At 39.7% G+C, this 13,235-nt stretch overlaps 1 protein-coding gene across 1 annotated transcript in view; it reads left to right on the forward strand.

Annotated features, from left to right (window-relative positions):
* Positions 1-13,235, forward strand: part of LOC124721892 (protein Daple) — a 181,339-nt gene that overhangs the window by 16,395 nt on the left and 151,709 nt on the right. The window contains exons 3-4 of the mRNA XM_047247044.1: positions 2,033-2,138; positions 8,094-8,303. Of these exons, the coding sequence (XP_047103000.1) occupies positions 2,033-2,138; positions 8,094-8,303 (316 nt within the window). The remainder of the gene's footprint in view (positions 1-2,032; positions 2,139-8,093; positions 8,304-13,235) is intronic.

Consider the following 13,235-nt stretch of genomic DNA (forward strand, 5'->3'; position numbering starts at 1 on the left):
AATGCATTTGCTATGTGTGACTCATCATTTGTAGCCCTTCCATTCAGGTCAATAGTGCTGTTGTGTTGATCTGTGGCTGGTTGTCTTGTCTTTTGCTACACTTAATTCCATATTGCTTTAAGTCTGTTGTTGGAAGTACTGATTTCTGACATCATGTGCATGTTATTTGATTTTTTTTAATAACCTTTCTTAGCAATTGTGAGATTTTTTGTAGTGTGAAACTACTGCAGGTTCTTACCAGAAGATACATTTCCTGTTTATTTTCACACGATACCTTAATATCTCTTGTAATCGATGGTTTTTTACCTGGCTGTTTAGTGTCCTTTCTGATTAGCTTATGCGGAAAGCTGTTTGCAAATAATGATATGAATTTATCATGGAGTAGATAAATTACATCCCAGATTGTCTCCTGTAAACTATTCTTAAAAACATTCGTCCTGGAACATTAATTATTCTAACTAATTTCCACTGAGAAGTATCCATACTGTAAGGCATTATGTTATTTTCATAACTAACTATGCATCATGACCAGAGAGAGCATTTGTTACTGAGTAAACAGTTATTTTCTTACTTTGAACTTCATCTTTATCCACCCATATTGTAAAGATAACTACTGAGACCAAATTGTAGGATCCAAATAAGGTTTCCAGATCATTTTCTGTACCAGAATCCTTTAGAAAATCTATGTTGAAGTGACCACATAGTATTAACTGCTTGCTGCTGTCTGACAGATAGCACCATAAGGAATCCAAATTCCTCATAAAAAGTTCAAAATTTCCCAATGGGGATTTATATACAGTTATAATTAAAAGTGAACTATTTTTCAGCATTAATTCACAAGTGCACAGTTCTATGTGCTGATCACAATGTTTTTGAACTTGTGTTCTGTCTTAATATATGTAACAACTCCTCCTTTTCCTGTGTTATTTCTGTTGTGACTCTTTCAAAGTGCCGCCGCACAGTTACGCTCATCCTCTACATGCGGCGCTGTCTGCCAGCCATGCAGCAGCAGCGCCACCTGAGCGGCCAGCCAGCCAGCCAGTGGCCGCTAGACTCGAACTCAGTTATGATTTGACTGTTAAAGTGTACACACGTCGTACTCTGTTTACTTGATCTGTAACTTTCATGAATTGCGTCTTCCTTGAAATATATTTGTTCAACTTGAAGTCGCGGGCGCAGACTATATGTACCTGGCGCGCCAACGTCTGAGGGCTTCCCCGCGGTCATTTCCGGTGCGGTTCTCCTCTTGCTACCTGCGACGGTTGTTTGCTGCAGTACGGGAAGCCAGGATCCATTTACCTTAAGGCTTTCCTCTTTCTTGTTCAAACTGTTCGCGTGTTTTTGTATTTCTACAGCTTCTCAGAAGAAGCGCGTGTGATAGTGCTTCTCTACAGCCAGAACTTCCGTGTCGGCGAATTTTATTACGTGGTCGGTCTCTTTCAGAGCGTGCTCTGCCACGGCCGATGTCTCCACCTGCCCCAACCTGCAATGTCGCTTATGCTCATTGATCCTGGTGTTAATGGATCGTCCAGTCATTCCGACATGTGCATGGTATACGATATATTCCCAACATTGCAAGTGGGTCTCTTTTCTCCTTCGCCTATCTATGACACTGTAGAAATACAAAAAGACGCGAACAGTTTGAACAAGGTAAATGGATCCTGGCTTCCCGTACTGCAGCGAATGACCTTCGCAGGTAGCAAGAGGAGAACTGCACCGGAAATGACCGCGGAGAAGCCCTCGGATGTTGGCGCGCTAGGTACATATAGTCTCCGCCCGCGAGCTCGGCTCCAGTTCATCACCGGCAATGGAGGGTGAAGCTTTGACAATTCCAGCCACTCGTGCTGGCGAAATGTCAGAAAAATCATTAGATGAACGTCGGCCGAAGAACCCGAGACAGAAGCCAATAGGCAGTTTGTCAACAAGTGACCACGAAAGCCTTAACAATTTTGTATTTTGGTTTTGATAATTTCTTCGATTTACGAAAAACTGTGAGTTTTGGTAATTAATTTTTATTTATGCATTTTTGCAGTGACCCTGAACCTGTACATCATGGTGTTGTGCCTAGTGTGGGCAGTGCCGTGCAGAGAATTAGAAACTTGGATATTATCATTAGGAACATCAAGACACTCTATGAGGTAACAAAATATTTAATTTCTATTAAATGCTGTGTAGTATCTCCATCATATTACCTCTTTTATTGAGATATAGATTAATTTAACTTTTATTTGAAATACATCATATTTCATTTAAGCATGAAAAAAGTGAATGCTATACAAAATTGAAAACAATAGTTAAATGCTATTCAGAGTTATTCATTAGCAATAGTTAATTTTATTTAAGTGAAATATTCCTGTTTTCAGTTAACAACTGAGCAGCAAGTAGTTGAAAAATAGAAAGTGGCATGAAGTTGCCAATGTAGAGAGGTCTGTAAGGAAGTAGGCAGGAGAAATGTCTGTTTTGAATGTAGGCAAGGATGAGAAAAAAAAACCTATCACAAAACAAATTGAAGCACGAGTCCAGTGACAGTGGATACAGTCCTAATAGCAAAACAGATATTGTCCAAGATATTGAACAGTTTGTTATAAAAAATGCCCTGACATCACTGTAGGATACTGGTATATGTAAACACTGAAGTGGCGTCTGGCCTTTTATCAGCTTGCTTGGCTGGCTCATGTTGTACACTGCAACAGTGTCCCCGACAGACATTGTACAATTACACAGATTGATGATATATTTTCTCTATCAGCCTCTGGATGAACTGCTAGTTCCCTTTGTCTTGGAGCTGAAAATGTTCCGGTTGATGTGAGGAAGGGTACCTCAGATTTGATGTTTCAGACATGGTGCCACTGTGTGGAGTAGTTAGTTTGTTGTCAGCTGCTGGTTGACTGTCTTATGATGTGGACCATCGCCTGAAGGGGGGCTGAAGTATACTGGCTGAGTGGGAGAGCTGGTGGCATCTGGCCCAGATGATAGGAACACATCTGATTCTGGTGTTGTCCCAGTTGGCCCTGGGATGTTGCAACCATCGCTAGGTGATAGCTGTGACTAGCCATGACAACTCTTCTGATCTATTCTAGTGTGGCCCTAAATTTGTATGTCCTCACTTGAATGTCAACTTTGGACAGTGTGGTGTTATCCCCTTAGTCTGTTGGCAGAAACAGCAGAATGAGGAGTGTACAGTGAGGGCAGCAGTGAAGCGGCTCATTCAGGCAATGGCCATGAGTGTTGCTCGAAAATTATTTCAAGCTTCTTTACAAGTGACCTCACACAACTGTTTATGCATTTAAATTTTAAAAACACATAAAGACAGCTGCTGTAAATTTTGGTTCATTCTCAGTTAGAAGGATATGGGGTGTTCCTTCAATGGGAGAGATGTTTAGTGAATTCATCATAGTGTTGACTGATGGTAAGCTGTACCTTGACACATGAGAAATGGGGGTGTGAATTTATTACAGTGAGTCATATGGCTTCCAAAAGAGATCCAGCAAAATCAAATGTTCTGTAGATTTTGTTGACTCCAGCCATGTGGATAATATTTGGGGACACAAATGCAGTGGTACAAAGCAGTTGCAATAACAAGCATACATATTTCATTTTCAAATGTGAAAATGTCTTTTTTAGCTTGCAATTGGTGGTGTTTTGCAAAATATTGACAAAGCCAAGGATGTCATGCTGTCAATAGCATTACTGGTCAACCTTGTTGTGTATAAATGTTGTGCTTTGTGGAGAAGTGGATCTTGCCTTATAGTTGTTGATACATCATGAGACATGTTGCAGGAATTCTTCTGAGGTTTGGATGACATGATAAAATATTTGGGAGCATACAGTTTCTCTCCTATCAAATACTGGGTCAGGTCCCATAGACAATCTAGGTAATGCATCTGCATTTTTCATGTGAATATTGTTGAGAAAGTATTTTGCAGGAACTAGTGTGCACAGTTTACATAAAATATGTCCATCTTATGTAAACAGATGTACTACTGTGTGCTGTGTTTTTGTAATGTAACAAGCATCTATGAATGATATATTTGTGGGCATGGCCATTTGCATGAGGTGCTTTATATTTTTAAATATTTTCGATGTGACAGACCTTTTATAATGTGCTTATTTTCATCCACGTGTCAACTTGGCATGAGCTCCAACGTAAAATGAACATGCTTCATAACAAAAAGACTTTTTTAAGACCTGAAGATGACAGCAAAGCCTATCAAAACCGGTTATGTTAAATAAAGAAATATTTATGCAATCTTGGCTGCTAAATATTTTTATTGAACAACAAAGAAACACAGTCCAAAGAATTACACAGTTTGTTATGAAAGGAACACTGACATCAGAACTGTTATAGATAAAGAGGAAGTGGCTTAAAATAGGCTATGGCCAGCCTTTTAACTGCCCTGGTAGCTGCCTCACATGGCACCTTGCCACAGATCTTAAGCAAGGCCACTGACAGTGTTTCAGTTAGACATTGTAGCAGATTGATGATATCTTTTACATATTCACATCTGATGGGTCTATTAAAGTGTAATTAGTCTATTACACAGATACATTTGTTCCATGTTCTAGGCTGATATGGCTGGTACTTGGTTATTGTCAAATAGTGTGCAATGCAAAAGTAGATCATCCAGTTACTGGATGCACTGTACACCACAACATTCATTCTGAAATCTTATATTCGAGCCATCTGGGTGCTCCCTCATTACATCCTGTGTATACTCGGTAGGTGGATGCGCTCTCTCCATTGCATAGTTACTCCATTAGCTCACCTGGATTAGGTTTTCACTAACTGAACATTCTATCTGATTCTACTACTGCTAACTGTCCCCTGCTTCACTGTACCTATTTGCACCCATGTCACTTAAATTTACATCCACTGTTTAGTCAAAAAGTGACAAACATAATTTTATAACGTTGCTTTTTTAATGCTTGATTTCATTACTTCCTTTCTCTTTATTGTTTACGCATAAATGCTTCATACACTGATAAATCAGCTTTTTAATGCTTAGTGTCATTGCTTCCTTTCTCTTTATTCTTTATGTTCAAATGTTTCATACACTGATAAACCAAAATATTATGACTAGTCCCCAGTGCAAATCTGAATGCCTCTTGCTGATGTTGCAGGAACACGCTGTGGTGAGGATAGCTTACACTGAGGTGACAAAGTCATGGGATACCTACTTTTGTCCAGCATAGTGAAGAAATTGGACATGACATAGGCTCAATAAGTCACTGGAAGCCCCCTGTAGAAATATTGAGTGGTGCTGCCTCTATAGCCATCCATAACTGCGAAAGTGTTGCCAGTACAGGATTTTATGCCTGAACTGACCTCTCGATTATGTCCCCTAAATGTTCGATGGGTTTCATGTCGTGCGATCCCGATGACCAAATGATTTGCTCGAATTGTCCAGAATGTTCTTCACACCAGACATAACAATTGTTGCCCAGTGACATGGCACATTATCATCCACAAAAATTAAGCCCATGAATGTCTGTAAATAGTCTCCAAGTAGTCGAACAGAATTATTTCCAGCAATGATCGGTTCAGTTGGACCAGAGGACACCATCCATTCCATGTAAATACAGCCCACACCATTATGGAGCCACCGCCAGCTTGCACTGTGCCTTGTTGACAATTTCGATCTATGACTGTGTGGAGCCTGCACCACACTTGAACCCTACCATCAGCTCTTTTCAACTGAAATCGGGATCCATCTGACCAGGCCACAATTTTCCAGTCATCTAGGGTTCATCCAATATGTTCATGAGCCCAGAAGAGGTGCTGCAGGAGATGTCATGCTGTTAGCAGAGGCACTCGTGTCGATCATATGCTGCCATAGCCCATTAATGCCAAATTTCGCCACACTTCCAATGGGTAACTTCATCATATGTCGCACATTGATTTCTGTGGTTATTTCACACTGTGTTGCTTGTCTGTTAGCACTGACAGTGCTATGCAAATGCCGCTGCTCCCGATCGGTAAGTGAAGGCCACCCAGCCCCTGCATTGCCCATTGTGAGAGGTAATGCCTGAAATTTGGTATTCTCTGCATGTTCTTGATACTTTGGATCTCAGAATATTGAATTCTCTAACAATTTCTGAAATGCAATGTTCCACACATCTAGCTCCGAACTATTATTCTGTGTTTAAAGTCTGTTCATTCCCTTTGTGCAGCCATAATCATGTCAGAAACCTTTTCACTTGAATTACCTGAGTACAAATGACAGATCTGCCAATGCACTGCCCTTTTGTACGTTGTGTACGCAATCCTGTCACTGTCAGTGTCTGTGCATATCACTGTCCCATGACTTTTGTCACCTCAGTGTATAAGCAGTGCAGAGATGAATGGACAATCATTCTAGCAATGACACAGGCTGTGGATGGGAAGTCCATTGACATAAGTGAATTTGACAAAGGGCGGATTTTTATGACTGGGAATGAGCACCTCGTAGATGGTAAAGCTGGTAGGCTGCTATTGTGAACATTTGTGGAAAGTGATTGAAAGCTGATGAAACTATGAGTAGGTATCACCTTCTCACAGAACATGGAGGTCGGTGACTTGCCAACTCAGTAAGCAAGATAGGCAATGATTTGTTACATATCTGATGACAGAGTACAAATATGGTGCAAGCACAAGTGTTTCAGAGTACACTGTTCAGCACACATTGTTGAACATCTGGTTCCCATGTTGAATCAATAGATTGTAAATTAAAATTGTAGTAGGCATGGTATCATCAAGACTGGACTGCAAATTATGATTGTAGAGGGCAAGGTATCATCAAGATTGGACCGTGGATCAGTAGAAATGTGTCACCTGGTTGGATGAATCGTGCTTCTTGTTACACTAGTTCAGTGGCCATGTCTGGATGCACCACCCCCAGGCAAATGGCTGTTGGAAACGTGCACTGTGTCATACACAGAGGGCAGTGTGGGTTGTATTACACTGTGGGAAACATTCATCTGGGCTTCCATGGGACCTAGGGTAGTAATCAAAGGTATCATGACATTGCTGTAGATGACCTACAACCATGCAAGTTTCACATGAACATTGCTATGGATGGCCTACAACTACTCGTGCTTCATATTTTCGCCGATGCTGATAGCATCTTCCAGCAGGATAACTGTCCTTATCCCAAGGTCAGAATCATGCTGTGTGGTGTACTCATGTTGATATTGCAAAGCTGAACCTCTGTGTATTAGCCCTGATGGGCTGTTTGGAACCAAGCTGCTGTTGGGTCGTGCTCTGCCAATTATTTCATTCAGATGCAGGATGTAGGGGCTTTGGGTCAGCACACTACTCTCCTGGCCGTTATTTGTTCCCCAGACCTTGGAGCCGCTACTTCTCACTCAGGTAGCCTCTTAGTTGACATCACGAGGCTGAGTGCACCTCGTTCCAGATCTCCTACCAAGGAAAAATTCCTGGCGGTATTGGGAATTGAACTTGGGTGCTGTGCATAGCATTCGGATATGGTGACAACTGAGCTACAGAGATGGACCTCACATTGTCATGGTCCCCAAATTCACCTGATGTGGCGTGTAATCTAATTTGACATTTGTTGTTGCATGCCACCTACAAGGAGTTGCAAGTTTGATGGCATGCTCTGGTTGTTGCAGAGCTGTGGCTCACAGCATCTAACTGCCACACAGAATTAAATTTTTTACCATTGTAACCTGTTATCGATTGTGACAGGAAACCAATTTTCACTTCACAATGTGCCACATGATATGTCAGGTGAGGTTATTTTACACGAATGACTTATGGAATACAATATCGCCTTTCACACGTCAGCTATCACCTAATGAAAGAGGAATGGAGCAGATAGAGCTTCAGGATTTCTCCGTGTTGTTGGTTAGGATATTGCTGTTGAAACTGGAGGGATAACTCTGGTCAGAAATATAGGATCTAAAAAGTAGTGGATCAGTGACTTTATTATCTATAAAGCAGTGGAAACTCAGTATCAAAGATAAAAATGTGTCCACTGTCCACAAACATGATTTTTAATAGTCCCTTTAAACATATTTTGTTGGGTAGTGTTAGGTGCATGACTTTTCATTTCACTTTTTTTTTTTAATATATATTACTGCCATTTTCACAGGAGGAGCTTGGTCAAATTGTCTTGGTGTTGCCAGACTGTATACAACTTGGCCAAAAGCCAAACAGCAAAGAGGGTCTGGACCAGATGAAGCTTCTATTACTACTTCTTTTGGGATGTGCAGTTCAGTGCCCTAACAAGGAAACATTTATAGAACGCATCAGAGCCATGGATGTGACCTTACAGCATGGAATAGTTGATTGCATTAAACAGGTATTCAGTGGTGTCAGTCTGCTAATTAATTAGCAGTCATTTATCTTTACATAAGTATGCACTCCGAATATTGTCTGAAACTCATAACTTGATTTCTTGCAGAAATCTCTTCAGGGACCTTCTTACACTCCCTCATAATATTTATGGTTAATGATAAGAGTGAATGTAGGATGAACTGTGAAAGTCAGAGCCACAATACTAGAAATAAAAATAATTTCCATACATACTTTTCATCACTGTCTAGGGTTCAGCATGGAGTTTTATATTCTGATGCAAAAGTCATTAACATCAGTAAGGAAATTGGAAATCCTCAAATATACAAAACTAAAGTAAAAATGTACCTTATTAGCTATACCTATAATTTATTAGAATATTTGGATTCAAGGTGTAAATTACAGTCAACACTAAGGTTCATTTTAAACAGTTTTTTTTTTAATATAGTAGAGTCAAGTTACATTAAATGCTTAGTGTATAGTAGTGGACGAAATCAGCATCCAATTGAGGGCCGTTTTAACAAAACTCAACAAACGCCATTTATTTTCAAAGTGTGTTCTTTAATCGATTCTGGTACTTTAATGTGCACTTCACATAATAGCTAAAAGAAAATATGACAATACTAAATATTTGCTGTTGAAAAAGTCTCTTGAATGTAGAAAATTTTCACAAAACGTGACATGTCCATTTTTCAAGATTCCACAGACCTCAACTTATCGTCCTTTTATACTGCGTGCTTCAAACTTAGAACATAAAATTTAAAAGTTAAATTTAATGGCCTTATAACTCACTTATGGTTATTGTCAGACAATTCAACATCATCCTACAATGTAAATCAACTGTTTGCTAAGCTTTTTTCAGACAACAATGCATATTGTCTCCCTTAATTCTCTTTCATATTTATTCACGGTTTTACTACCAGATTGGTAGCTGTTGTGGTATGCTCTTGTTGGAACATCATTTTTAAGATGTTAGAAAGTTCTGAATATTCTGAAACAGTACAGCAGATGAAAAGTGCAAGATAAGCGGGAGTTGTCAAATTCAAAAGCATGAGAAGTGCATGAATGCACTCTCAAAGGGAGATCTAAATATAGACTGTAACCATATTGGAACATAAGGAAGATCTAAATATAGACTGTAACCATATCGGAACATCATGCAAAGCAGGATGTTTGTGTTTCAGTGATCTTATTCGTTTCGAAAGAGCCTGCATATGAATAAAACAAAAGCCAAACAGAAAATTTCTTACTGTGAGTAATGTAGGCAAATTAGACTTTTGCTGGTGAATAAATATGCACCATATGAAGATAAATTTAATTGATGTAAGGCATTTCAAATTAAAGTTAAATGAGTTTTTGACAATTTCTGGCTTATGCTAAACTTTGGAGGGCTGAAAAACCATGAAATTTATGGACTTTTAAGGTTTTTGCTTATAACTTAAAATGATACATCCTACAGAAAATTTCCAAACACCTGAAAGAAAGAGCATAAAATTTCACATACAGTGACCTACTGAAGAGTTAAAATTGGTTCAGCCATTTAGCCACAATTGATTGTCAAATATTGGCAGTTTTCACCAGTTTGGCAGAAAGTTGAATTATGTTCATGTTCCAACACCTGTAACTCAAAAATAAATTTTAAAATTCACTCACTCCTTTGGAAAGATACAAATACTTACTTACTCACTGGTCATACTGGACTCGAGAGTCCATTACCGCAGCAACATATTTTCGCCATCTGTCCCTGTCTTGGGCTATTTCCTTCCATTTACCTTCAATACCTAGGCTCTTCAAATCAGCCTTCACATTGTCCTCCCAGCTATGCCTCGGTCTCCCCACAGGACGTTTTCTTTCTAGGTGCCCTACCAGTACTCTGCGCGCTGCCCTGCCCTCATCCATTCGAGCTACGTGACCCGCCCATTGCAGCCTACGTGATTTAATAATACTGATTATGTCAGGGCTTGAATAGAGTTCGTGAACCTTTTCGTTACGCAGTTTTCGCCACTCTCCGCTAATGTCATTTCTTTTTGCTCTGAAGATTTTCCGCCAAATTTTGTTTTCAAATACTTGAAACGGCTTTTCATTTTGCACAGTGAGAGACCAAGTCTCACACCCATGCAGCATAACTGGTAGAATAATAGTTTTGTATATTCTAATCTTTAAATTCCTAGACAATATCCGCGATGAAAGTAATCTATTCAGTGAGAAGTAGCATGCATTTCCCGCCCTTAGTCTCTTCTTCAGTTCGGATTCAATCTCATTTCTCGAAGTGATGTCCACGCCTAGATACTTAAATGTGTTCACTTTTTCAAACTGCATGTCTCCAACTCTTAACATTTCCTGATCTACTGCTGTTGGCATTCTAGTAGTAACCAGGTATTTAGTTTTGTCTTCACTTATCCTTAGACCTACATCTTCACTAGCCTTGATTAACGCATTTGCATTTGCTGTTACAGATTCTTTCCTATTGCTAATGATGATTAGATCATCTGCATACCCTAATATCTTAATATTTCCATTTAACTCCACACCCTCTGCTGCCATTCGTACAATATATTCTAGGACTAAATTAAAAAGTAGCGGAGACAGGGCATCTCCCTGCTTAAGATCGTTCTTTATTACAAATTCTTCTGACTCCAGTTTCCCCACGTGTACTCTACCTTTTGTGTTTTTCAAACTCACTTCTATAAGTCTAACATACTTCTTTGGTATTCCAAGTTCCAAAAGAATTCTGTACAATTTTGACTGCAATACTGAATCATATGCTTTTTTAAAATCTATGAAAAGATTATGAACTGGTTTATTGTATTCCCATTTCTTTTCCAAAATTTGACGCAGGGTGAATATTTGGTCTATAGTTGATCTGTTCCTCCAAAAGCCGGCTTGGTAATCCACCACAATTTCATCTGCATATTGTGTAAGCCTGCTTAGCAGAATATTCGAGAAAATTTTGGAACATACTGGTAATAGCAATATCCCTCTATAATTACTACAATCCATTTTGTCACCTTTCTTAAAAATTGGGATCAGAATCGACTCCTGCCACTCTTCAGGTATCATCTCTGAGTTCCATACTTATAACTCACTTTGTGAACTACTTCCACCAATTTCTGTCCCCCATTTTTAACTAATTCTGCAGTTATGCAATCTGATCCTGGTGCTTTATGGTTTTTCAATTTGTTGATTGCATCTCTTACTTCCTTTAACATTGGCTCAGGTATCTGGAGTTCTGCTGTATGTATTTCGTACGCCTGCTCATTTCCTGCTTCCTGGTGTACATTTAATAGGTGCTCAAAATACACCCTACATTTACTTAATATAGCACTGGGGTCTGTCAGTATTCCCCCAGCATCCCCTCGAAGTGCGTTTGTCCTAGTCTTGAAGCCCTTCCTATACTCATTTATGTCTAGGTGAAGTTCCTTAATGTTTTTTGTTTTACTGTTTGTTTCCATTTTTGTAATTTGATTGTTCAAATAATCCCTCTTCTTTGCTTGTAGCCTATGACCAACTTCCCTTCTCAAGTTCAAGAACTCCTCTCGTTTTCTGTCTCCCATTCTATCCCAATCAAATCGCGCTTTTCTTCTTTCCTCTACCAATTTCTTGCATTCCTCATCAAACCACAGTTTCCTCCTGTTCTTCTTAATTGTACCTATTGTGACCTTTGCTGCCTCTTTGATATTATTCCTCACAGTGATCCACTGTTTATTTACATCCTCGTCTTGTTCTTCGTGTGTCCTGAGAGCATCAAACCTATTTGAAATTTCTATCATGTACCTTGTTCTAAAGCTTTCATCATTTAGCTTGTCAGTGTCGAACGTAACACGTTCTGCACTGGACACCTTGATGTTGCTGTAGATAGCCGTTGATGAACTTTGGCAACTACAAGAAAATGATCAGAATCACAGTCTGCTCCCCTGAAAGTCCTAACATTTTCTATACTAGTGTGCCATCTCCGATCTACAGCAACATGATCAATTTGGTTTCGGGTGTGTCCATCCGGGGAGACCCAGGTTGCCTTATGAATGCCCTTCCTTTTGAAATATGTGCTCTGAACAATCATGTCTTTTGAAACAGCAAAATTAACCACCCTTGTGCCATTATCATTCGAAATGTTATGCAAACTTTCTTTCCCAATTGTAGGCCGGAATGCTTCCTCCTTCCCTATCTTCGCATTAAAATCACCTATGATTAATTTTGTATCATATGAGGAGAACTCATCCCATAGTTGATCTAGTTCTTCATAAAAGCCGTCTTTAACAACCTCTTCAGTGTCCTCAGTTGGTGCGTGTACATTAATTACTACTAGTCTATTCCACCTGCCGGACAACACTATAACTGATAGTTGGTCACTATTGAACCTTATATCTCTGATTGCGTGAAGCCCTTTTCCCTGTACTGTGAAACCTGTTCCGAAACTGTGAGCTTCCGAACCTCCATAGAAAAATGTATAGTTACCCCTCTTTATGCTACCCTCCCCCTGCCACCGAGTTTCTTGAATAGCTGTAATGTCTACATCACATCTATCTAATTTGTCTAATAATGTCTGGAATGTTCCTGACCTGTTCAAACTTTTAACGTTCCATGTTCCCAACCTGAAAGTTCCTTTCGACCTGAATCTCTTCGAAGTAGGTTCCGCCCGGAGATCCGAATGGGAACCTAGTTTACTTCCGGAATATTTTACTTCAAAGAGACCCATGCCCATTAATGTTGCTGGTTCTCGATGAATAGATTTGGTAGTAGAAGAAGAAGAAACAGGGATGGTTCATCACGCCATCGCCTGCTCCCCACCGGCTGTCCGCGACTGCTTATTTTTTGTATTTGCACCTACCCTTCATATCTGAAGGCCGTATCCCCTATCCACAACCTGGGGACGCGCTGTGCCGTAGTGGTAGGGGCCCACGAGACTAATAAAAATGTGAAAGTATTTGTAGTGCTAAAG

Source organism: Schistocerca piceifrons, chromosome X (assembly GCF_021461385.2).
Source record: "Schistocerca piceifrons isolate TAMUIC-IGC-003096 chromosome X, iqSchPice1.1, whole genome shotgun sequence".
Lineage (NCBI taxonomy): Eukaryota > Metazoa > Arthropoda > Insecta > Orthoptera > Acrididae > Schistocerca > Schistocerca piceifrons.